At 52.9% G+C, this 27,017-nt stretch overlaps 1 protein-coding gene across 1 annotated transcript in view; it reads right to left on the bottom strand.

The window, feature by feature from the left end:
• The window catches only part of Tmem132e (transmembrane protein 132E), a 55,924-nt gene extending 31,641 nt beyond the window's left edge, over positions 1 to 24,283 (bottom strand). The window contains exon 1 of the mRNA NM_001414334.1: positions 24,088 to 24,283. Within this exon, the coding sequence (NP_001401263.1) occupies positions 24,088 to 24,154 (67 nt within the window). The 5' untranslated portion in view covers positions 24,155 to 24,283. The remainder of the gene's footprint in view (positions 1 to 24,087) is intronic.
• Between the last annotated feature and the right edge of the window lie 2,734 nt (positions 24,284 to 27,017).

The following is a 27,017-nucleotide window of genomic DNA, read 5'->3' as shown; positions in this document are numbered from 1 at the left end:
ACCAGTCCACACACTCCTGAAGGAGTACAAGGCTGACGCTAACTAGATTCTCGGTGTTCTCAAAGTGCATAAACCCAGATATGCAGAGAACACAAGAGATGATAGTGAGGGAGGTGCGTATTGTTAAGTTTCAGAAAACCGGCTAACCATCTCCCCAAACCTAGCAAGGCCCAGTTCTGGAATGACTGCCTGCCTTTTCTCAACTCCCTCCCCTAGCTCCCTATAAAGCCTGCTGGCAAAGATGTTAATCTGCTGCCTTCTCTGGTTGCAGGCTCTCTGAACAGAGTACAGCTTAAAGATCCAACTCCCATCTCCGTTCATTGCCTCTGTGGGACAGGCAGCACAGCACAAGCTGTGACGTCTAGTTACTCGTGATGGATGACTGACACACTGGGTGGTACACAGATCTAGGTTAGGCATCCCGTCCCCTTTCCAGCAGTCTGGGAGGCGGCAGGCAGACAGGCAGAGCCCACAACCAGGCTTGTGGTTTTTCTGCTCTGTCCAGTCCTGCTGTGTGATTCAAGCCAGGCATGTCCCTTCTGTCCTTGGACGTCAGTTCCTTTATGGGTGGCTGTTTTCAGGCTCTTTCCAGTTCTAACCTTTAGTCTACTCTGTTGCTGGGCAATAGGGTCACTATTGGTCTTGATTCTGTAGGTCCTAAAACAGTAGGATAGCTACAGCCTGGTCCTAAGCTGTAGGAGACACCACCATCCTCCCTGGACTTGGAAAGTGCTTGGACTTATAGTAACTGATGCTTTTGGTCACTGGATACCCTAGAGGCTTGCAAGACAGGAGAACACACCAGACTGTAAATTGGGCTGTGTGGTGGTTTGAACAGGTATGGCCCCCATCCTTATGTGTTTGAATACTTGTTCCATGGGGAGTGGCACTGTTAGGAGGTGTGGCCTTGTTGGAGGAAGTGTGTCACTGTGAGGGTGGGCTTTGAGGCCTCAGAAGCTCAAGCCAGTTCTCTGTTGCCTGCAGATCCTGATGTAGAACTCTCAGCTCTCTCTCCAGCACCATGTCTGCCTGTATACTGCCATGCTTCCCACTATGATGATAATGGATAAATCTCTGAACTGTCATCCAGCTTCGATGACGTTTTCCTTTATAAGAGCTGCCATGGCCATGGTGTCTCTTCATAGAAATAAAACCCTAAGACATGACAGGCATGTAAAGGGTGGGAAAGCCAGGTGTGGCAGTATAGACTTGTCACTCCAGCATTTGAGAGGCTGAGGTAGGTTGCAGATGCATAGCTGGCTTTAGATACATAGGTTCGAGATCAGCCTGGACTACATGAGACAATGTCTCATATAGCAAAATCAAAGACGTTTCCATTAAAAGCAGTCCGTTGATAGCTCAGTGTGGTGGCACAGGCATGTAATCCAAGCTACTTGGGAGACTGAGGCAGAAGGGTTCTAAGTTAAAGGCTTGCCTGGGTTGTTGAGCAAGTTCAAGGCAGTCTAGGCAACTTAACAAAACCATGTCCCCAAATAATAAAGTAAAAGGAGGGCTGGGAGCCTTGCAAGATGGCGCAACAGACAGAAGTGCTTGTTGCATAAGTCTGGCAAACTGAGTTCAATTGCCAGCCCAGGATGGAGGGAGAGACCCGACTCCTAAAAGTTGTCCTCTGACTTCTACACATATGCCATGGCATGCATGTGCGAGCACACATTCACACACAAAGTTTAAAAATATTTTTAATGTAATTTCAAAAAGAGGGCCGGGGATGTGGCTCAGTGGTAAAGACCTCAGGCTCATTGTCATGCAAAACACAAGCATGCGCGCGCGCGCGCGCACACACACACACACACACACACACACACACACACACACACCCCTACCTGTAGGAGAAATGTAGTCAGATGACTCCCAGTCAAGCAAACAGAGCCCAGCCTCATACAATCAAGCTTCAGGCACCTGCTGACTTCCTTTGTTTCAGATCAAGGTACTTCTTGAGTGTGTCTGTGTAGAGGATCCATGTTATGTGGTACGTCTATGACAATATATGACTTAAAAATCGTTCATAGATGTGTGGAGGAGCCTCTGAAAGTTGGCCTGCTCTCCCTCTCTGCCCAGAGGTAAGGCCACAGCATAGGATTACCTTAGCATGGCGTTGTTTCATCTTCTGCCAGAATGGGACACAGGCCCAGTCTGGGCAGTCACAGGGCTGGGGCAAACTAACTTCAGTGGGGCAGAGCCTTCCACAGGCATTGAGATACTCCCTACATGAACACACACACACACACACACACACACACACACACACACACACACACACACACACACACACACACACCCCTGCTGCAGAGCGGGTTCCGGGGGCATCCAAACTTCTATTCCTAAAGGAGCGGCTTTGCTACGCCCAGCCTTGACACATAGCGTGGTTTCTCAGCTGGGCCTAGCAGTACCTGTCAGACTCTTCATGCTCTGAGGGTCTCAAATGACCATGCCACGGTTGAGAACAAGGGACCTGTGTCTGCTCACTTAGGACGTCACGGCTGATTGCATAAGGAAATACAAATGCTTTCCAGACAGTTGAGGACCAGCACGGCCTGCTTTTACAACTTCCAAGCATTCTGGTCCTTCTCAGACTATCTGGTTCCCTGAGCCAAGCAGGGCAGCTGAGCTCAGGCTCTGGGAGTCTCAAGCTTCCTGTCTACAGCTGGAGAACCCTGTTTCGAATCCTAGTCCAGCCTCTTTCCTGCTGTGGGCCTTTGAGTAACCTCTCTGGACGTAGTCACCTGTGCTTCACAGTGCCAGCCACCTTCCCATCATGCCCCTGGACTGGCAGTAAGAAGGGCTTCCACAGGACTTGATCCAGAACTGGCTGGGTAAGGACGGTTGGCAGCCGCTACAAATAGGGATCCTTCACCCAAGTCACCAGGCTTTCTCTCCTCGGAGTGCATCCCTTCTTTGATTTCTTTCTTCCCAGCCCTGCTGAATGCCAGGGGGTTCACAGAGAGGTCACAACTGGTCTCTGAGGGGACAGACCTGCAAACAACTAACAGAGCTGCTGACAGCATAGCACAGGGTTGAGGAACTCCATCCAGGGGGCCTGAGCAGAGCGCCCAGCAAGGAAAGAATTTAGGAATTAACTAGTTGTAGCAGTGCCAACTAATAATCCCAGCACTCTGGGGCAGACGCAGGAGGATTACAGTGAGTTCTAGGTTACCTGCACTATACACTGAGGCCCTGTCTCAAAACACAAAACACACAAACAAACAATGCAGCCAAGAAGAGCGAGTGGAAGACGCTCAGCATGAGAGCCTGGCCCTCGGGATTCTGGGTTTTGACATCACCAGGCACTTGCATGTGTGTTTGTGTAAGGAATGATGCGACACACAGAAGACCTAGGTGGTAAGGGCAGGAGACAGGGAAATGGGGGTCATTAGTTGGAGCTGGGAGCACCTCCTCTCCTCAAGGGCAATGAGTGGCAAAAGGGGTGTGGACAGGTCAGCTGACCATGTGAGAAAGAACTCAGAGCAGTCTGCGGGGAAGATATCCTGAAGGGGGAGCTCTAAGTATGTGGTTGCCTAAATCTAGCTGAGTGACATAATTCCTGAGCATGAAGAGCGGCAGAAGAACCTTCCTGGATGCTCTCTGAGGAGCCCAGACGCCAGAGTCCACAAGAGCTACCTGACCCTGGGCAACTTCTTGCCATTTCTGGGTTTGCAAAGTGCTGCTGCTGCTGCTGCTGCTGCTGCTGCTGCTGCTGCTGCTGCTGCTGCTGCTGGCGGCGGCGGCGGCGGCGGCGGCATGGTGACACGGTGGTGACATGTGTTTATAAATGAGCTAAATATAAAGAGTGCCCAGGCCAGAGCCCATGACTATCTGGGCACTCGGTGCATGGTGTTTACTGTATCTTAGGTTTGAAACTTGTGTTTTTAAGAAGAAAGCGAGGAAGTTTCTCAGACCATGGCCTGTGTTGTTACGCCTTGAAACTGCATTTAATACTCTCTGCACTGGATGTGCTTTGCTTTGCTATGGGAACTCAATTTGCCATTATTTCCCTTTGCTTTCACACACACGTTTCCCAGAGCACAGTAATTCCGCTCTTTTTTTTTTTTTTTTTTTTTTTGCCAACTTTACACCAATGGAAAATGGACATGCCAGGAGATCTACTTCTCATTACTTATTAATAAAGCAATATAGCAAAGAAGGGTCAACCACCCTGCGATGGTTGGTTCTGTCTGCCCAGTAAGCTTTCCCATCTGCTTCACTTCAGCGGCATGCCTGAGACACCCATCCATTCTCAACGGTCCCAAGCCTTGCTAGTGAGAGCATCCCGTTCCCCTCTGTACACTCATTTTAGGTTTCCTGGAGACAGTCCAGACACCAGATGAGCTACGGCCAGGTACGGAGGGAATGCTGGGAAGAGAAGGATGCAGGATCAGTTATGGTTTGTATTTGACATCTGAGTAAAGGCAGGGACAATGTGGACTCTAGCCTGGGGGGAGGGCAGGACATTCACAGGGGGTCTGCTGGATCTTGAGGTTCTCAGCATAGATGGGATAATGGGAAGGGCATGTTAGCCAGGGGTCTGGTGCTTCAGAGGAGCCTTAGGAAGGTGGGAAGTCATAGCCCAGGAGCTGGGAATACCCCCCCCCCCAGGAAACGGATGGCTGGAGGAGGGTCTTGCCCAGATCACACCCGGGGAAGGAGAAGCTGTGAGGGGTCTCCATGGTCTAAGCCAATATACTCGCAGTCTCCCTGTATGGACTCACCTAACAGCCTCTTATACAGGCAAGCCACCACACACTTCTCTATGGCTACACAGAACAGCATAGGTGTCCATTGAGCATGAATGAGGAGGCCACTGGGCCAGAAACCATGGGCTGGCCTCTATGGCATACATCTGTACAGCTTGCTGTCTGGAAAGCACCTGGGTCTCCATGTCTGCACCAGCAGTAAGAGAAGGGACTGAGACAGTCCTTCCCTCAGGTCCCTGCTAGGGCTCTGCATTGTCAGGGAGCTCGTGAGCCTCCAGCTTCACATCCTCAGTACTGGTGCAGGTGAGCATGTCACGCATCTGGCATGACTCGTGGGCTTAGCGTCTAGGAGGGAACTTGGCATAGGGAGGGAGTACAGGTCTCCTTCACTGCGACCGGACTGCACCTTAGCCTTCCTTACTCTTCCTTCCGTCCACCTAGAGATTCATCCACTCAGATGAGCACTTGAGACTTAGCATTGGAGACCACTGGGCACCCATGAGAGAGCCCAGGCTGAGGATCCCCAGCTGACGGGAAGGAGTCCTTGATGACACACGGGACCAGTCCAGTGGGCTGACTTTGGGGAGAGAACGCTCCAAGAAATGACTCGCACCCCAACTCCACTTGCTTCTGTCCCCCTCTGACCTGTTCCCAGCCTCACCTGTCACAGGGTGGGCTGAGGAATGTGATTCATCCCACGTGTACTCAGTGAGGAGGGATCCTGCCAAACTTGATTCTCTGGAATTTTTTTTCTCTGGAAACTGTTTCCCTTTGTCCCATGACCAACTGCTCTGGGCTGTACTCTCCCTCCACTGATTCTCTGGAGATGACGCAGCTTGTTTGGGGGACGAGAGGAACATGTGGTCCCTGGCTCATGGGCCCAGTGTGGAGCAAGAGGCAATGCTACAACTCCTAGGCAGGAGAAAACTGCCCATCATACCACACTATCTCTAGGCCAACCCTTTAACTATGAGTGCTATGGGAGCCCAGGCCAACCATCTATGCTTGCAGAGCTAGAGAAGGGTAAACTGAGGCCTGAGAAATGAAGGGGCATGCCAGTGTTCACAGCAAGAGGAAACAGGACTGCATGACAGTCTGATCTCTGACCTTTGCTTACCCAACCCCACTGTGGGGAGACCAGGCTTCAAGGTCGTCTCACTAGAACCCTACAGCCAAGGACACTCTTAGGAGCACACCCAGTGCCAGGCGGCACTCTTCCCTCTGAAGGCATCAAGTTTTGATTATTTTCTCCTACCTCAGAAGTGAGTTTCCAAGGAAACCAGGGGTGGTGGTGGTGTTAGGGGTGCCATTAGCAGCTGACTAGTTCCTGTAGCAAGTATCTCAGGGAAAGTGCGGGTCAGAAGGTACTGGTAGAGTAATACTGAGCCTGGGACCCTTTGGCTAGGTTCAGCCCCCTTCCGTGCTGACTCTGAACAGTTCACATCGCCCCTCTGTGGGGTGAGGTGAAGTCTGGGGCAGCTGCCAGATGAGGCGGCTGACAAAACCCCCAGGACAATGGGAGGATCACAAGGTCCCAGAAAGCCAAGGGCTTTGGGGTTTTGTGGAGAGGAGGAGAAGAGCCTTGTAGTCAGGAGACTCCACCCCGTCTTTTCCTCACAGGTCCCAGAGGGGCCAAAGCCATTACAAAGAAGGGACATCCAGTCAACAAAGACAAATTGGCTTAATTGACCCAAATTAGAGGCAGGGAGGGCCCGATGGCCCAGCTGCTGGTGCATTTAATCACTGTCACCCTGTGTGGCCAGGGACAGCCCCTCCCCCCAAGGCCACAAGGGTCATCTCCCCTGTGAATGGCTGCTTCTCTGAGTCTTCCCTCCTCAGGAAGCAGGGCTGGGACTTTGGGGACAAAAAAAGGCCTCTGGTCAAAGACCATCACTACCCCACAGCATTGACGGAAGAACTGCAGTAAAGGCCCCAAACCCCTTATTCTGAGGTCAATGGCAAAGGCCTGGAAGGGGAGGGGCTCTTCAGCTCTGCACAGGATCGTTGCAGTTGGGGCTTTCTAGAGGGTGGCAGAGCCTCCTCTCAGATCTGTGTGCTACTATGTTTCACTCTCTTAGCAACTTTCGCTCTTCTGATTAATGAAGGGACAAGTTAACTGGGGGGGGGGGCTGAATATCTATACGAAGTGACAGCTCTGAGTCCCCTAAACAATTTTGTCCACAGGATGCCTGTGGCTATCTTTGCCGGAAATCTATATTTCAAGAAGGCAGGCGGGTCACCTACCAATCAGATCCCTATGGTCCAAGCTAGAGATCATTTTCTCTGCTACAGTGAGCATCAATGGGAGCCCATGCAGAACTAGGACCTATGTGTCCCAGCCCCCACAGACCTCCTGGCTTGGCCTCACAGTACCCCCTTTCTAGCTGCATACTTCCTTTTCTTGCTTGGAATCTGATTTATGAGGGCTGCTCTCTTGGGATCTCCCTTCAGGCCTCAAGAAAAGAGTCCTGTGCTCTGTACACACACTCACCCCCACCCCGATTCACCCTGTTGGGTCAGAGCCAGGCCTGCTCTGCCCATCAGCTCTTCTCTGGCTGTTTTTGTTCCCCAGGCCTCTGTCAACACAGGTGCTAAAATAACATTTCAGAGAAGACCCTTAAGGGACTCCTGCTAGGATGGGTCAAATGGAGTATCTATTTCTCCCTGTGTCCCCCTGCCCCCTGCCCTTCGTGTTCCACTCAGCCTCTCCAACGTTTTGTTTTGTTTCCCAGATGGGGTTCCTCTGTGTAGCTGTGGCTGTCCTAGAACTTGAACTTTAGACCAGGCTGGCCTAATTCTAGACCAGATGCTGGAATTAAAGGTCTACACCACCACTGCCCGGACTCTCAAACTTTTACATTGGCTGCTTATGAACAGTTGATTGGAAATTGGCAGGGGGAGCCTGGAAACATTTTTCGGGACCAGAAGGGTCTTGAATTTCAGATTCTTTTAGGTTGGAGATATTTTAGAAATGGGACCTAAGAATAAACATGAAATTCATTTATGTCTTATATACGTCTTAAAATGTATCATCAGCATCTTGACTGTGGTCTATTTAATGAGTAGGGTATGGAATTTTCCACTTGAAGATGGCACATCCGTGCTCAGAACATTTCTAGAGTTCAGAGTATTCAGATCTTGTGGTATCAGTATCCATGGTCCCAGGCTAGCCCATCAAACATATGTTATTCACAATGAATGCATGCACTGAATTGCTCCTTCTACGTGCACAGTGAGATTCAACCATGGCTCCAGGAGGCCTTTCCTGAGTACTTAAGAGCCAGAACAGAGAACCAAGTGTGAAAGGTAAGGGCAAAAGCAGCAGACAGAAAATGAAAATAGTTTCTGCCCAAATCATTAAAAGATAAGTCTGGGGACTGACCTGAGGTAGCTCAATTGGCTAAGTGCTTTCTGTACAAATATGAAGGCCTACATAAAAGGCTGGGTTTAGTGGCAAGCACCTTTAATTCTAGCACTGGGAAGGCAGATACACAAGAGTCCTGGAGGCTTCCTGGCCAGTCAGTCTAGACAAATCAGTGAGTTCCAAAGTCAGTGAGAAACCATGTCTCAAAAATTAAGGCAGAGAGTGAGTGGTAAAGCAAACCATCTAACATGGACCTCTGAACTTTACATGCATATGCACACATGCATATACACACATGTACACGAACCTGCTCATACACACAAACACAGATGCACACACACGTGCACATACACACGTGCACACACACACATGTACATGTGCACACCAAGCATGCAAACACATGCAGGCACAGGCCCATCTTCAGCACATTTTCTTTCTCTACAAGTCCCTGTCCCCTAGCCCTGAGAGTCCCCGAGATCTCCCCAAAGAGGTCATTCAGCACTGGGGAACTTCCCTGGGCCAGTCTCAATGCTGGGAGCAATGCTGGCTTCTGGGACGCCCCCCCCTTCTACTCCCTGCCTTGCTTTGGTATTGGGTTGCCCCAACAGTTACCTAGGAGCACATTCAGATGGACGGCAGACCAAGTGTGTAGCCGAGATCAACGTCCTCTACCTAAGCAGCTCCTGAATCCAGATAAAGCCCAGGCCCCAGACAACCTAATTCAACCCATCACATGGTTGCAAAGGAATTTGCCATTCGTTTTGTGTCAATCATTCTACCTCAAAAGCCCATGTGGGGTTGGGGATTTAGCTCAGTGGTAGAGCGCTTGCCTAGGAAGCACAAGGCCCTGGGTTCGGTCCCCAGCTCCAAAAAGAAGAACCCCCCCCAAAAAAAGCCCATGTGCAGAGCCTGGCGCCAAATAAACCAGCCCGCCATGGTTCTACTGCGGAGAGGACAGTAGGTATGAGTGATGTCAGCAAGTGCTTATGGGATACTGGGTGCTCACTGCACAGGCTTGCAGGGCGCTCCCTAAAGCAAGTCATTTATTTTCCATGCTCTGATTCTCCAGATACCTCTGACCTTGCTCCCTGTCAGTAGAGACTGACTGTGGACAGTCCCAGGAGCACACCCCCTTCCTTAGAAAGCTTTTGCCTGAGGCTTTAGATGTCCCAGTTGGGTCTCTCCCACTGTTCTCCATGGCACCCATCTCTCTGTGCTATTGATTTACTTCCTCTGCATGTGTGGCACTTATGAGGGGCGAGGTCCTCCGTGCAGATGTGTGTGAGCTCAGAGCTAGTGAGCCATGCCTGGAATAGAGACGATCTAGCTAGGTGTGAATATCTGAGAAGAGGCTAAAGCCCGGACGGATTACCCGGCTGGAGCGGCCGTGGTGGGGGCTGACTGAGTTTTATGGCAAGTAATGGAGTAAGGCGAGTAGGGAGCTCTGGAGATCAACACTCTCCACCGTGGGATCCAAGTGCTATGGTGCTACAGTAGCAAGACTGTCTCTAGAGAGGCCTGCAGCTCATGCCGTGTTCAGGCCGCATCCCCAAGCTGTGGAAGGTGATTTCACATTTGTAACAATTATTCACTTAATTGGGTTCCAATTAAGTGAGAGAAGGAGTGGAGGCTCTGTCTGTGTTCGTCCTCCTTCCTTCTCGGCACATCAAAGGGAGCACATGAAGATGACAACCGTGGTTCTGTGGCATCTGGGACAGTTTGCCTGCTGGGGAGGTGGACAGGACTGGTACAGGCATCTGTCTGCTGTCACCCAAGCCTTTCTGGTGCCTGTGGCTCTAATCCCACTGGACTCCCCCCAGTGCCCATGGCTTCTGGAGCCAGCCTATCTCCTTGGAGCTCATCTTCATTGGAAAACAGAGTGGGGTCTCAGGGAAAGGGGGAGTGAAGGTCTAGGGATACCCCTAACAGTTGTGCCCTGTGGGTCCCCAGTTGCCTGAGGCTGGCAGACTCAGTGCCTGTCTATTGGCTCCATGGGCGTGATTCAGGGATGCCACTGGGTCATGGGGAAAGTGGGACTCATGGAACCTTGGGAAGCCCCTTCCACTTTCCTTCACCCAGCTGTTGGCTTTCATCTGTGTCACCTGTCATCTGTATGTGACATGAAAATGTGACGCTGTTGTTGCCTATCATCTGTGATATACATTTCCCCTGCCTACAGTTACAGAAAGTCACTGATCTCATCCAATCCTATATTTCACACAGAGAAAGTGGTCCAGGCGGGGAAAAGGACTCAGAACTACATGACCAAGTCAGGGCTGGGCTACCGGGAAGAAGGTACCCTTGTTTCCAGCTCCCCATACCAGGCAATAGTGACACTTCACAGTAGCAAGTGTGGTGAGCACACAGGAGAGACGCTGAAGGAAGTAGGACACAACGGCCCCACCCCCACCCCAAAGCTGATGGTCTCACTCCTGCCCTCTGGTCCCAACAGAGCTGTGGTCATGATGGCATAGGGGTGGCCTGGGTTGAGCCTAGGTCCACAGCCATAGGCATGGCTTCCATTCTGAGTCGCTAGCTGCAGGGCCTGCTCCAGAAGAGGCAGGTCACACACCTAGAGCCTGGGGCTTAGTTCTAGATCACCTCTAAGGCGCCAAGCTTGCAGGAAAAAGTAACCACCCACTTTCTTACTGGGTTTAAGGCCCTCTTCTCCGAATGGAAATCTTGCCTGGTACAGTTAAGAGAAACAAGAAGCCACGGCCGGAAAGGTCATCAGTCCCAGGGGCACCTACAACTATTAGTTTGCTGACTGGACATAGTATCTAACTGTGTCTGAATATTTATCTTCTACCCACAGATTAAAGTATCTCTCAGGCCTTATCAGGGAAGCTTCATTTTGAAGGCCTGACAGAGGTACTGGGGGATGCTTGGCAGAGCGAGTGATGACCCAAAGCAACTAGCATATGCTTGGGAGAACCAGTATTCGAGGTCTGAGAGCCGGCCTGTGCTGTTTCTAAGCTATGGTGGAAGAAACCAGGCTCCAGAGGGTGTCTCAATGCTTCCCACCCCCCATCCTTGCTTAGAGGGACTCCGACAAATCCCTCAGACAGGCAGGCCCAGTTTTTTCCAGGATGCCCCTAGACGGACAAGAAGGGCAGTTCCGGGTTGGGGATTTAGCTCAGTGGTAGAGCGCTTGCCTAGCAAGCACAAGGCCCTGGGTTCGGTCCCCAGCTCCGAAAAAAAGAAGAAAAAAGAAAAAAAAAAAAGGCAGTTCCTCTAAGAGTCCTAAGCTGAAGAGGGAGGCATACTTCCCCAAAGAGACCTGGAGTGGCAGACATGGATGTGTGGGGGGGGGGACTTCCTGTTTGATGGTCACCTCCTGCCTGAGGGAAGAGACCAAGTTTGGGTTTTGTGGCCCTGAAGCCCAGGGCAACCTGAGTTCCAGGACCCCGTGGGAAGGAGCAGGTGGAGACAGGAGAGTCATCAGCATTTCAGTCAGGCAGCTGGCACTGACATTATTATTTCTTTCTCTTTTTTCCCCCCCTCCTTTTGCTACTTAGGACAATTTACAGAAACCATTTAGGGGCTGTTTGGAAAAAAAGATGAAGACTTTTAAAGGCAAGGCCCCAGGGATAGTTTTATGCAAACCAACCGGCATGGCCTTAGAGCAGGAATGTGAGTCTTGGGGTGATGGCTGTAGGGTTATGGTTCCCTGCAACAGAGGAGGGGACCTGCGGGACAGCTGTGGACAAGGACAGGGAACAGCTGAGACAGGAGGATGTCTGTCACTCCAAGCCTCAGTTTCCCCTTTTGTATTGAGATGCCTACAGAACACCTACCGTCTGCTTCTGGAGCCCCCAGCTCCTACTGGCTCCCTTGACTCCCGGTTGCCCCACCTTACAATTAGAAGGCTAAAGCCAGGGAGCAGTAGTCCATCCCTTAATTGGAAACACGCTCTGACTTGGAATACCCCTTCCATGCTATACAGCTCAGTGAGCAGGCTCCAGACAAAACCCTGTCTGTCTGTCTGTCTGTCTGTCTGTCTCTCTCTCTCTCTCTTTCTCTCTCTCTCTCTTTCTCTCTCTCTCTCTCTCTCTCTCTCTCACACACACACACACACACACACACACACACACACACACACACACCCTCTGCCAAGGCGCTGCTGGGGTTCAAAACACTGCTTGGCCCAGAGTTTGGCAGCTGCGGCTTCAACGACAGGAAACCACCACTGGCCCCCTCCAAACCCAGGTGAGACCAGGTGTTCTGTAGGTACCCCTGCCACCTGGCATCAGCTGCGCTGCACAGAACCTGCTTGCACACTTGCCCCGTGCCAGCCCATGGCTGTCACATGGCTGCCTGGTGTGTGCTACACACTCAGCAAGGGGAAAGCTTTCAACAGCATTAAGTTAACAATCACCACCATTTGTTGAGCATGCACCATAAGCCAAACCCTCCTCCAAGCCCACATCATCTCCTTCCTTCCTTCAATGGAATGACTAAGAGGATCGCACTGCCAGTGCACCATTATGTAAATGTGGAAAGCAAGTTCAGAGAAGGTACGTCATTTCTCTAAGATTACACAGCTAGGTTTGATAGATAAATGTGTGAATGAGTGAGTGAAGGAAGGAGTAACTTCTCCACCTCTGGCTCCTGTCACCCATTTAAGGAGTGGTTTGTCTCTCTAGCGATTCTCTAGGTAGGAAGAGTGAGAGAGAATGGGAGGGAACCACACCTACGATTTATTCCTTTCTTACCGAGAGATATAGAGTGAAACCCCCTGTGCTGGGCACCAGTCCAGGTGCTGGGTACAACACTCAACAAAACGAATGTGTTTCTTGCTGGCAGGAGCCTCCCTTCAGCTGGGCGCTCAACCTCTGAGCAAGTAGACACGTAGCTCTGTACTATGTCATAGGAGAAATCCAAGAGCTGAGCGAGTGGACAGAGGAGCCCTCGGAGAGCTCTCTGGTAAGGAGCATTTGTTTGGGAGATAAAAGGACAAACTGAGGGGCCAGAAGATCAAGTCTCTGAGGCACCACACCCAGCATGCAGAGGACAGCTAGGAAGTCTATGTGGCTAGCGCTGAGGGATCAGAGGCAGGGCCGGGAGAGAGGACCATCCTGGAAAGCATTGGAGCTGCTGCAAGTTCTCTGGCTTTCTCTCCTGCTGAGGTGGTATGGGAAGGGGACTCTGAACAGAAGGGGGACTGCACTTGGTCTTGATTTCCAGAGTCTGGGGAGTGGCTGGGGTTAAGGCACAGGAGCTACTTCTAAGAGGGGTCACCAGTGCAAGCATGAATCACTCCAGCTGAGAAAGACAAAGCCAGCTCTAAGTGGGCAGAGGGCTTCCAGGAATCAGGAGGACTAGTGGGGACCTCAGAAAGCAGGGATTAGAAGTGCTTCTGAGGGAAGGGGGTCCTGGATACACCCGGTCAGCAGGGTGAGATGTGTTTTGGAGCCACAATTCCTGGGGGATGATGGGGCTCAGAACTGAACATAGCCTGCTGCTGGCAGAGTGGAAGGTCAGACTTCTGAGGCTGTGACCCCGCCCTCCCCCTCCAAACAGAAGGAAGCAAGAGCTACAAATACCAATTCACAGCTTCCTTTGGGCTTCCACAAGGAAACAGCCATCTTTTGGACAGATGGATTGGAATGCATTGTCAGAATTACTTTGCAGCATAAACATACATATGTCTTCTGCTATCTATTGGGCAATAAAGTCGGGGGCCCTAAACCCCACCCCCAAGCCCTGGGAAGGTATGTGTGTTCATCCGTGCCATCACTAGAGGACAGGTGAAGAAAGACAATTGCAGAAGAAGAAGAATGCAGGTGGTGGGTGTGAGGGCCGCTGGACAGGCCTGCACAAAGTGACTCCTGAGGGTTCCTTGGTGCCGATGACCCCATGACACCACTAAAAGCAGTGGCTCTGTGACTCCGTCATAAAGTGCCAGGCAGGGTAGGCTGCTCTCACTACCCACATTCAAGGACCCTTTAGGATGGAGGAGATTTTCTTTCCATTGATTCACACAGTGTAAAGAGTCCTTGGGGACTCCTGTGTTGTTCCTGTGGGCTTTCAGGCTGCAGGATCAAGGAGACCAGGGTCCTGAGTCAGACACCATCCATGACCTAGGCGCTGGCAGAGGTAACCCTTGTCTACCTTAGGAATTGCCTGATATGGATGTGGATCCCGAGAGGCCATGGCCCCTCCAGGCAAATGCCATGCTTGTGCTACAGCAGAATCGGACGCAGGGGGTCCTGGTCTGCAGAGGAGATCTGGGGAGGGGGGAGGGGAAGATGGAGGGAGGGACTGAGATGGCTACTGTGGTCCTAAAACCCAACAGTGTGTTGCTAAGAGGCTCCAACAGAACCAAACAGAGAACCCCAATCACCAGAACCTGCTCTCTGGCAAGTCTTTGGCACATCCTGAGCATGCTTCCTGGAAGGCTCTGGCTTACCCATGGTTCTGGACAGAAAGAAAGAAACCCGTGTTTACTAATCCCTGTGGCAGATGCTCACTGTTTTGTTCTGGGCGTTTGCACAGTGGGCTCTGCCCCTGCACAGCTTCCTGAGAGGTGGCTCCAACACTCCCATGCTGTAGGTAGAGAAGCTGATGGTCTGGTGGCCAATCAGTCAAAGTCTCCAGCACTCAGGCCACTTGGCTGCGGTGTTGGGAAGGGTTGGAACTGCCTGGGTGCTGTGGAATCCTCCCAACACTTCCCCGTGTGCCTGGCTCCTGAGGTCTCCCTGCAGGCCACAGACTGGCAGATGCCCCGAGGAGATAGGTCTCTGCCTTTGGCTAATGGGTGGGGTGTGAAATGAAGCTGCCTGGGCCTCCATCACACAGTGAGGGCGATTAGGGTCTCTGGGCTTGGACTCTGATGTATTGTCCAGGAGACCATCCCGCAAGTGCCTCCATGAACTCTGGGCCTTGACAGTTCCACGTCCTGAGCCTTGGGTCACAGGCTCCCCACCTTCCATTTGCACAGCTGCAGACCAACATTGTAGACACAGAGTCCTGCCATGCCAGCTCCCCGGGTCACCACAGAGGCAGCACTCATCCTCACATGCAGCTCTGAAAGTGGCTTTTCACCATCCAAGGTGGTCCCTGAGATGACTGCTAATGGACACTTTCCATGCCAAGACACACAATTGCAGATGGCAGCCCTACACCTCCCTTCCACACTCTGGACAGAACTACAGTTTGTGGAACGTAGGGTCACCATTTTGAGAGGCCTCTAGACAGAAGATCTCGGTAACGAATGGCTACTCATGCTTGGCATTTAGTGTCTCACACTGCACCATAATAGGCAGCCTTAGTTCACCTGCTCATCTCACCTCTAGGCTCTGAGCCCTAGGCCAGCAGCCATCTTGCTCCCACTCTCTGTCTTCCCCGGGGAAGAAGACACTGACTGCCTCATTTCCAGAATAGCATTCTGGAACCAGACAGGGGCTCCTGAGACACCTTCTCCCAGATGGCTCCCCTGATCTCTTAAGTCACACAGTTCTCTCCCACCCCCACCCCACCCCCACCTCAGGCAAACAGTCTCAGTCCCTTCCACAGTTGCTCCAATTGTTTGGTCGCCTTCTCTGCAGACCAGTCTGTTCTCCCTTGGACATCACATTACAAACCTATTTAAGAACAGATTAGCAGAGGCAGGCAGGTCGTTTCATCTTCACACTCAACATGGCGCCCGGCATACGCTAATAACATTAGCAACGATAATATTGACAACCGTCATTTTTACGAGTTTGCTCTGAGCCGAGCTGAGTGCAGTTCGAAGTATTTGGCGTGTAGTAACTCACTGAATCATCACAGCAAAGCCTGCAGGTGGAGTGCGGGCAGCGGGCTGATCATCGTCGCTCGCAGATGAGGAGCTTAAGCACAGAGTAGCTAAGTAACTTGGACACAAATAACACAAGGGGCCATGGAGTCAGGCGATTTATTGCCGAGTGCAGGGAGAGGGTGGATGGAGGCAGAAAACTATGGATGTCACAGACAGGTGGAAACGGAACAGGGTCCTGGGCTGGCACCAGGGGATAGTTTGGTACCCAACCCCAACTGCAGGGCACAATTAGTGTTCAGCACACAGCAATGGCTGCCCAACACAGGTATGTGGCCAGCAGGGGCCAAGGTTGGGGAGAATGTCCCTAGAAGGGCTGTCAGTGCCCCATGGGGGGCTAAGCCCATCACTGCCTGTCTTTCCTACCCTCTCAGCCCTCACACTCATGGGTTGGCTAGTGCCAGCTTTTCCCTCTCTGAGAACAGTCACAGAAAATTGAGATCATTTTTCTGCTGTGTTGGCAGCAGAGAAAATGGCCATTTTTCCCCATTTCCAACTGAAGAGTTTCTTCCTATTAGACAAAAGCCCCAAACATCTACAGTACCAGAGGAAGAACAAGGCAAGAGACAGATGGACCCCCCTTGTGGGCACCAGGGACGATCAATGGCTACTGTCTGCTTGTGAGAGGCTAAGCTAATAATACCAAGACACTTGCAGGTCGGTGGCGAGGCAGGCTGAGAGGTACCAGAGCAGGTGACCTAGAACAGATTAGGCTGCAGGTTGCTTAGGGACTGACATGTAGCAGGCTCTGTGGTCCCTGAATGTTGGCAGAGCCAACACATCTTGATCAACACACCCCCAAAAAAACTGTTTAAAATCAGCCGAAGCAGGTGCATGTTATGCCGAGGTCCCAGGGAGCAGAATTTTTGCAGTTACATAATTAGCCAAAAGATGAAACTGTGAGAAAGAAAGAGAAGTCATATGGCACCTAGGGTCCTATGAGATAGTTTTTAATCTCCTGGGGTTGGCAGGTGCCCACTCCTTCCCAATTCTCTATCCCCTCTTCTTTTGTTCTCTCTCTAGCTCTTTCAAACCCCAGTCTTGCTGGCCTCTTACCTTCTCAAGTGGCCGTGCTATTGAGGGCTCTTCATCATGCTCCCTCCATGGAGGGTGGAGGCTTGTAGATGCTGATGGTGCCCCTTCATCTCCTCATCCCTTGACATTCATGCTTAATGATGCCCCATTCAGCTGGATCTCACTTTGTATGACAAACCGGTCAGCACCTCTGGAACTCCCTACTCTCTTACAGGACATTTTGTCTCTGACAAGCATAGCATACCCAAGGACCATGTAAACTGCTGACTACTCTCTCTCTGCTTGAACCCAAGGACAGCTCTCCAGCAGTCTGAGGAGTTTCACCCAAAGACGGTCAGGCCCCATGCAGTAACCACCAACTGAGTAGTTTCTGAGTGCTGAGGACATGGTCTATGTATGTGTGGATATATGCACGGCTTTGTGCACTGGTTCATTCCAGACAAGAGGTTCTCAAACTGTGGGTCATGACCCCTTGGCGGGGAATGTCAAATGACCCTTTCATAGTGGGAGCCTAAGACCATCAGAAAACACAAATATTTACATCATGATTCATAACAATAGCAAAATTACAGTTATGAAGTCGTAATGAAAATATGTTCTGGGGGTCACCACAGCAATAAAGGGTCACAGTGTTGGGAAGGTTGAGACCAGCTGATAGACGACCATCACTCACTCACTGTGCACCGGGGTGTTTCTTGAGACACAGGATGGCAATGGCAAAGAAGGGGTCATATGCCATCCAGGGACATTTATGATCATGGCTAGGAGGGAAGCCAGGCAGCGTACCTTTCCAATGGGGGCAAGCATTAGTGGGTCTTCTGTTATCTGAGAATCAGGGTGGCTGTCCTGTCAACTTGACACAAGCTAGAGTCATCGGAGAGGAAGGAGCCCCCATTGAGAAAATGTTTTCACAGGCAAGTCTGGTGGGGGCATTTTCTTAGTGATTCAGATGGGAAGTCTCAGCCCATTGTGCATGGGGCCACTACTGGGCTGGTGATCCTGGGTTCTGTAAGAAAGCAGGCTGAGCAGGCCAGTAAGCAGCATTCCTTTCTGGTCTGTGCATCAGCTCCTACTTCTAGGTTCCTGCCCTGTTAAGTTTCCTGCCCTGACTTCCAATAATAACAGCAATATGGAAGTGTAAGCCAAACCCTTTCCTCTGTGACTTGCTTGCTGGTCATGGTGTTTCACCATAGCAATATAAACTCTAAGACAGTGGCTTTCTGGATGGAAGGAGTGTATGTGCTCTCTCTTGACGACTAGATTGGTGAGTAGGTAGAAGAGTGTTCTAGTCTAGGGAACAACATTTGGAAAAATGTAAGTCATGAAGAGTCTGGACACACCTAAGAGACCAAGGGAGAGAGGGGAGCTCAAGCAGCCTGGGCATTCACCAGCTCCTGCATTCTCTCCCCATCCCATGCCAGTGCGGTCTCTGATGCCAAGAGAGCTCCAGGTGCAGAGTTGGGAAGCCTGGCTTTAGGCACAGCCAGGACTGCTCACTGGGAAGTGGCTTCACACCTGGGAACACAGTGGGACCACTAACCACAGTGTGGACAGGTAGGGAGGAGTCTTATGTCTCTCTGTTCTTTAGGAACCCACAGTGTTCCTGCTTGGGATAGATAATGAAGACGTCTCCGAGTATCTGACCTTTCTAAGAGATAGCCAACCATCCTGGGGACCCTGAGCGTGTCATTTTCCCAGGCCCAAAGATGGGGCCAGGGAAACAGAGAAAGGCTGGCAGGCTCTACAAGCCAGTACATCACTTCCCAGAATGGAACTGGAAAAGCCATTTGAGGGGCCAACTACTTGCCTATTCTCATGGACCAAAAGTTTGGGAGAAGGGAGTGCAAAGAGAAGGACTCAGGTTTGATAAAAGGGGAGCTTTCTAAAAGCAGATAATTACCTAGATGATTTTGTTAAAAAAAGAAAAAAAAGAAAGGAAGAAAACCAAGGTTTTCTTCAATTACCTTTACTACTCTTGCCTCCTTTTTTTTTTTGAAGCAAATTATTCATTTCTGCATCCATTCATTCATGCAACAAGCGTTGAATTATCTAGATAATTGCTTCCATTTTCTACTCATCCTGCTGGGTGCTGAGAGCCAAAGGGGCCTGGTCTCCCCCTCTCCCTCTCCTCTGTGTGTGTGTGCGTGTGTGTATGTGCGTGTGTGTGTGTGTGTGTGTGTGCACGTGTGTGCGTGTGTGTATGTGTGTATGTGTGTGTATGTGTGTGTATGTGTGTATGTGTGTGTGTATGTGTGTGTGTATGTGTGTGTTCACACACACTCATGTTGAAAGATGGCAAGGGAGGAAAAAGAGCTGAAACGGATATAGAGCAAGACACAGCAATGATTTATGGGTTCCAAGGCCATGGGTGCTGGGCTACCCTGAAGGTTGGCTTGCCTCTGGGCTCACCTGTCCCTCTCTAAAGTCCTAGTCATTCTCCATCGACAGCATCTGGCTGCCTGAGCACGGGAATGTCTTTGTGGGATGTGTGGCCTAACAGTGGGGATGGTGAGGCGGAGCTCAGCCCTCCTGAACGGATGACAAGGCATGCCCACTTTGCTTTGCAGCTAAAAGGACAGAGAAGGGGAAAAGACATTTATTTCCTTAAAAATACACACACACACACACACACACACACACACACACACACACACACACACACACACACGGCTCATTAACTTCTTATTAAAATTCTGTGTTGAGTTCAAGCAGGGAAGAAGGGAGGATGGTAGGGAATAGGATAGAGGGGCAAGGAGGGCAATCAGAACCTCGTGTTGGCATTTGCTGCAGGTGGAGGAGTGGAAGGGAACAGAGAACCAGGAGGTTAAGAATGGTCTCTTGACAGAGGAGAAAAACAGGCATGGGAGGAAGTGAGTTCCCCGGGCTAAGGCACACTGAATATCCTGCAGCCTGCAAACTCCGGATCATACTACCTTACAAAAATTGTTTTTGTGATGCAGGGTGGCAGGAGGTGTGTATGTGTGTCTCAAACTTTTGGCCTTGCACAGGGTAGACAAGCATTGTGCCACTGGTCTGTGACCTAGACTTTTCCTTCATTTTATGAGAGAGGGTCTCACCAAGTTGTCCGGGCTGGCCTTGAACTTGGTCTGTAGCCAGTTATCTTGGTTTTGGGTTCCTCCTGTCTTAGCCCTCTGAGCAGCTGGAGTGATAACAGATGAGTCTGTACAAAATGTCTTGAAAGGGGGGGGCCAAGGTGGGGGTCTTTTTCTGGGCTTCATGGTGGGGCTGGGAAGTCCAATAGGGAATGTGAATGAGACTCAGCCCTCAAGGACACAGTGGCTGTCCTGTGCTGTGTGACCAGGGTTATCAGGGAAGGCTAATAGGACAGAGTGTTAGGATGGCTGTTCATGATGGGAGGGGCTAGCTTGGGACTGGCAGGATCTCTTGGGATGGCAGAGGTAGAAAACACCTCTGGGGACTTGGGCTAACCCAGGATCCCCATTTAGGCTCCCCGAATGTTTATTTTCCAGCATTAACTTGTTGCCTGAGTTCCAGGCTCTTTCCTGCATGTCTACCTTCCACATCCATACAATCCCGAGGGCTGGATTTGGCCGTGCTGGGGTCTCCTCTTTCAGTGATGAATGCTGACAAGGTCAGACCCTGCCCAGGGATATGGACCACCTCCTGGGGGCTGGAGGCAGTACCTGTTGCCTCCTGTCCCACCCCAACCTCCTGGCTGCCTTTACAAGGCTCAGTCTCAGTCTGGCCTTCCACGGATCCTCGCCTCGTGAAGCTGGAGCCCAGCACCCAGCCATCCTCGGAAAGCATTCCAGTAAAGCTCATTTTCTGCCACCAAGTTTAGAACACATCCCCACCTACTGGCCTCACGCATTAACAGAGCCGAGCTCCACAGCCAACACAGGCCTCTCTCCCTGGCCTGGTGCTTGCCCAATCCTTCTGAGAGACGCAGTAGGGTTGGCAGATACAACGTACAGGAAAAAGTCTTGGTGGTTGTCAGACAGTCTGTGGCCTCCTAAGACCATGGCCCAAGTGTGTCACCTGGGATGTGCAACCTGAGAGAGTCACCCAAGCAAGGAGGACAGCTCCAGCCTGTTTCCCCTTGCTCTCTTGTAACCACCGGTGCTTCTCTTTCCCTACCCTCTCTTGCTCCACCCATCCATTTCTTCTGAGGTGTGTATGTAGCACTGGAGATGAGACTAACATGAGGGAGTCTGTGTAAGCCTTGGGGTTTGGGAGGGGTGGGGGGCTTAATGCATGCAGATGCCAACTGTGAACTGGGGCCAAAAGGCAACCAGCTGGACGTACCAGGAGAACATTCAGCAAAGGGCCCCGAGGAGCTGGGGTTGGTCTGAGAGTGTCCCTTTGGGGGCTCAGCTTTAAAGGCTGGGTTTCCAGAGCCAAGGTGTTGTCTACGGAAAACTCACAAGTCAGTCAGAGGTGTTCAAAAGGCACAGGGTAGAAGGAGAGAGAGAGAGGTTGGGAGCATTTTGGGGGAGATGTGCATGGGACCAGGACCAAGAAGGACCTTGATACCAGGGCAGAGAGTAGGTCTTTGGTCCCGTAGGAAGCCAGTGAAATTGTTTAGTAGGAGAACAGGCTCTCAAGCTACCACTCTGACTCCCAGACTCCTCTAACTAAAAATGAAGGATCATCTCCCCAAAGACAGATACAAGGAAGCCTTCTTAGCTCTTCCTCAGAGGTAGTCTTAAGGCTGAGAATGGGTAGGAGATAGCTCACGCTGCCCACCTTGAGCTGGGCCTACAAGGGATGTGGGGCTTTCTCTATTCATACAAGGTCTCTGCCCAACAGCCTGGCAGAACATGAGGAGGGACGTGGTGGATCAGAGACCACGTGCTGTGGCTGGGGGAGAGGAGAGGGGGGTCACCGTGCTAGGAAGGCAACCCAAGGTCATCCTGCCCAATGGCGCTGCTGTCAAACAGCAGCCCAGGCTGGTTGGCCTCCTGTCTGGCTGTGTGGTCGGAAGCCTTCAGCCTCAGTGGCCTGCCAGGCATTATAAATCGCAGCCCTCACAACCAATCCCTGAATCTTAGAGCAGCCTAGAAAACCTATTATTGAGAGTTAGCCTGAGTGACAGTATGTCCGTGTACCTTCCTCTAACTGGAAGAGTTTCGCAGGACGGCATTGGGCAGTCAGTCCTGCAGGATGAGGGCCTGAGGCTCAGGTTTGATTTGTTCTTACAAGACGCATTCCTTTCATTTTGCTCTTGTCCTTGTTGTTGGATGAAAGTAAAACTGAGGCATGGTTTAACAAAGGGACTTTAGATCTTAGGGGACTTAGCAAGGGAGCTAGGAGAGGGGACAACGGGGTGTTGCTCATCCCCCCGAATAATCTTCTCTCCACAAGTCAGCCCCTCTGTCCTGAGCATGCCTACACAGTGCTAGCTCAGAGCTACTGGACACCCTAGGCCCAGATTCAGCAGGGAGCCCTAGATAAAGGTTCACAGCAGGCAAGACATTCCCGAAGGCTGCCTAGGCAGAGGCTTAGGAAGCAGACAGCTCTGGCAGGCCCAGAAGGAGAACAGATCTTTATAGTCCGGCCTGAGAATATGCTAGCAAGTAGCTGGGACCTAGAGACAGCAATTGAGCTACCCAAGGGTCAAAACCGAGCTGGGAATAGAGCTCCTCAGGGGCAAGAGCCACGCTTAGACAGAGGCCCGTTAGGCTGAGCTTCAGGTCACCAGCAGCAGCCACATAGCTGTCTTACCCTTAGCCACTATCAACCCCCAGCCCCACCCTGGGATGAAGATTTTTCTCTGGCTGCATCCCTAGCCACCACTCTGTACCTTATTCCTGTGGGTCAGTGCCTGCTCATTGCTCCCGGGAAAAGACAAGAGAAAAGCAATCCCCAGCGAATCCAACCAAAGGCAAAACAGCTTAACCCCACAGCAGGAGAAACCCAGCCACCCAGAGGAGCTACAGCTCGTTCCTCTCTGCCTACTAGCCCTTGGACCCTACGATTCCTCGAGACCATTCTTTCTCCTTACTCTTTCAACCTTGAGTATACACCGTACTCAGGGCTGAGCGAAGCCTTTGGTTGGAGACCTTGGGTAGGTTCACAGCACACTTAATCGGGCTGTCAGGGACTGGGCAGATTCGGGCAACCACTGCAAAGCTGACCACTACAAACGAAGGTTTTCTCAAACCTCCAGATCGCCCGGCTCCACTAAGGCCTTCTCCAGTTCTGTCCTTGGTTCACCCCTCGGGAGTAGGGCATCAGAGTCCTCTACCCCTAGCTGGGCCTTTGCTGGTTGGGGAAATGTCCCGGGTCAGCTGGTTTCACGCTGGGTGCAGCAGAGGGCCGTCCCCCTTCCCCCTGCTTCCCCAGTTCCCTTTCTCCGGGTTTCGGTCGGCGCCCCTCTCCTCCTGGAGCATCTCCAGCTTGCGGAAGCCCGCCGCAGCGTCCTCCTGGCTCATCTGAGTTCCCACTCTAGGTGGGAGAGGCTGTCCTATGACCCCCTGCCTCCAACCTTCATATCTCCCGTCTCACTTCTGGGGCTCACCGCCCCAGGTTCCTCCCTCCGTCATCCCTTTCCGGCAGAGCCCGGAGCCCAGGGCGAGCCTGGGGAGCAGACGCAACAGATTGCAGAACGCTGGAGCGCGGCCCCGCTGCCTTCGCGCGCCGCCAATCGCCCGGCCCGCGCCCGCTGCCCAGACCCCCGCCCGCCTTGCTCTGCGAGCCGGCCGGCCATTGAGATGCAGCTCACAAGCCTCCGGAGCCCCGACAGTGCGCGTCCCAGTCCGAGGCCCGCTGCAGGAAGCCAGGCAGCCGGCCGCACGGCCCCACACCCGCCTGCGCGCCGGGGCCCGGAAGCCGCGATCCCGCGGGTCCCAGTGGTCCCCAGCCCCTCGCGCTGTATGGGGAGCTACGGCCGGGTGCCCGGAATCCGATCTAGCTGATCTCTTGTACCCCTCTAGATATCCATGAGCTGACACGCCCCCAGGGTTTCGGTTCTTCTCTGAATTCTAACTCTGAGACAGCGGGAGCTACCCCCTCCTCCAACCTCCCCTGGATCGACCTCGGTCCCTTCAGCGGCGGTCGGGGACGCCGTGCTGGTAGCGCCAGCGAAGAGTCCAGGGGAACATTGGGATGAGGGTGCTCCTTCCTCCGGTTCTCCCTGAGCCCCCTCCAGGGGCGCCCGCCGCATCTTCACCCCGAGTCTGCGCCGCGACACTTACCGTGGGCGAGCAGCACGGAGAGGCAGAGTAGGGCGGCGCCGCGGCGGCCCAACATCCCTGGGGCCATGGCCGAGGCGGGGGCAGGAGAGGTCCGAGGGGGCAGAGGTCCAGGGCCAATTGGTCTCAGGCTGGACACGGTCGCCTCCAACTCACTGGCGCCCAGCTGTGTCTGTTTAGGCTTCGGGGGCCAGAAAGCGCAATTCGGGGACACTTTGAGGGGAGGGGCGTCCCGGGCACCACCGGCGACACCCTCGGAGCCGACGGGGGCGCAGCTCGGGGCGGGAGGAGTCTCCACCTCCCTGGGCTGGTGCCCCCTGCAGGATCTGCGAGGCGAGGGAGGAGCCGCACGTGCGGTCCCAGGGCCCCGTGGCCACCGGCGTCCCGGCGGCTGCCGAGGGCCGCGTGTCGAAGCCCCTGGCCTCGCCGCGCCTCTCAGATCCGTACTCGCTCGAAGGTACAGATCCCCAGCGCGAGCTCGAATCGCCTCGGTTTCGGTGGTAACCCCACATACAAAGCGCAGCTTTCTTTCTCTTCCAAGCTCCCTGCAGCAGTCGGGAAAATCCCAGGTCGGGAGGAAACGGATGATTTCTTTCGCAAAGAAAGAGAAAATCCAGGCAACTTTAATCCATCCGGGGGAGGAAAAGTTTCCTTGCAGGGATGTGACAGGCGACGCGGATCGCCACCACCCTAGGCGACGCCCAGACGAAACGCCTGAGGTGGGTGACCAGATGTTTGTCCCTTCGCAGTGCTCGGTCTTGGACTCCAGCGCTCTCTCCAGTCTCGACCCTGGTCTGCGCTAGCACAGGCCGACTCGGCTCCGCCTGGCCCGGCTGGGGTTCGATGGCTGGAGCAAGGGTGGAGCTCTAAACATCCGCTGCCCCATGGAGATGGAGCTTGAAAAAGCGAAGGAGCGGAAGCGCCAGCTAAGGCGCCCTGCTTCGAGCCATTTCTTCCCGGAGCGTCTCCTCCAGTATCCAGCCTGTAAGCGTTGTAGGATGGGAGATGGAGTGGTCAGCCTCAGCAGCACGGGGCTACTCCTTTCTTTCCTCTCGGGTAGGGTGTCGCTGTCTCAGCATAGGGGTGCTCTGCCCCGCCTCGCACCGCTCCTCGCCTTCCCTGGGGGAACCTACACAAACCTTGAACTTTTCGGAGGTTCAGAGTCTCCGTCGCCTCGTCCTCCCCATCACCCCTTCCTTGCCCCTGGACACCCGCTCGCCCGTTGCTTCTGTGCGGCTGGGCATAGGCTTTCGCTCTTTCGGAGTCAGTCTGGGCCAGTAGATCTCTGCTCCAGTCCCGGCTGCGGGTGTCAAGAAGCGGGAGCGCAGCCAGGGGGCTAAGGCAACCGCACCTGCGCAGCCCCGGGCTGGAGAGACAGCAACGGGTACCTAGGAGGCCTAGAGAAGAAGAGCGAGATGCCGGTAGGGGTCCAGCTCTCCTTGGACGTGGGGTGGGGAAAGAAGAAGAATCAAGGAGCAGGAAAAAAAAAAAAAAGAGGCGAGAGGAGGCACAGTTGACCGAAGCAGTCGCTGCCGCCTCCACGGCGGCAATCCTCCGTAAATGGTTCGAGAGAGAGAGAGACACATACACTGATGCTCGCCGCTCTCCTCCTTGGTCCGACATCCAGCGCCCACCAGGACCTTAGCGGGCGGGCGCCCAGCTTGGCGCGCTCGCTCCCTTCTCCTTCCTCCCTCCCCTCCCAGATTCCCCGTGATCACGTGGCCCTGGAGCGCGCGGCCCACGGCTCGCGCGCCACGGAGACTCCCCCTCCCCCGGCTCCCCTCTCTGTCCACGTGTCCATTCCGCATTCCCAGCCTGGGGGCGCGCGCGGCTCCTTAATGAGAGTCGGCCCAGGGCTAGCCTAGCCGTTCAGTTCTACTCGGCTTTACATTTAATTTTTTTCCCTTTGAGATTCAGGTTGGTGCGATCCTAGTGCAGCCGGCCGACTGCTGTGACTGCGGTTCTCGTGGGGTAGACGCCACAGCCGACGCTGGCCGATGTCCCTTTTCAAAGGATGCCAGCTCCCCGCCGGGTGCCGGAGATGTTTTCAGTGGTTCTACCCGAGGCGCGGGTAGGGGGCAGCCTCCCACAGCCTCTGAGTCCGCTTGGGTCTGCAGGGCACCCAGTGGGAATCAGGCTAGCTGCCGCGCCCAGCTCCTCTGGTTGGAGCTCCTCAGACTGAAATGGGCAAGGGGAGCCACTGAAGGCCAAGGACAGACTTGCCTCTGCCTACAGGTTGTTTTGCAAATCTCTGAAGGGCGTCGGGGCGGGGGTTCGGAGGATAGGAGAAACTGCCCCTCTGTACTCTCACCCAGTCATCAGCTGAAGAGAGAGGGGTGCAAGGCAGACATTCACTCCCACCATCGTGCCTTTTCCTTTAGAACGCAACCCAAATCCGACCCGACAGTCACCGGCCAATCAGGCATGGGATCAATGGCAACGATTTGACAGCATTATTAGATGTCATGAGGGAATCCTGAGAGGGTTGATCTCAATCGGCCATGCTCTGGAGGGACGTCTCTTGTCCCGTGGGCATAGCCCATACTGAGAGAATGGAACTTGAGAGTCACCTTTCTATACAAGATCAAGTATGGGGCTAGACAGATGAGATAATGGTTGGTGGGGACACTCTGCTCTGTCCACACCTTGTCTGCCATACTCAGGTTCTACCCAGGCTTCCTAATCCTGTGAGTGTCCTTTTTGGACACTCCAGAAAAGGACATTTTTGGAAAATGGGCTTGCATGACTATGGGAACCTTCCTTCCCCTAGCTGCTGACTGTCCCTGCTTAGGTTTCATATTGGAACCTGTCTAGCTGTTCTTGCTCCTCCCCCATAGCTCAGAGGTTCAGTAGGGAGAGCTAACAGTCTATTGGAGCCCCTGGGGACAGACTATGCTGTAGTAGTCAAAGAAGATGATTCTCATTAGGTCCCT

This window comes from Rattus norvegicus, chromosome 10 (genome assembly GCF_036323735.1).
Source record: "Rattus norvegicus strain BN/NHsdMcwi chromosome 10, GRCr8, whole genome shotgun sequence".
NCBI classification, from domain to species: domain Eukaryota; kingdom Metazoa; phylum Chordata; class Mammalia; order Rodentia; family Muridae; genus Rattus; species Rattus norvegicus.
Note: the sequence above shows the minus strand (reverse complement) of the source record. Positions and strands in the feature narration are given on the sequence as shown.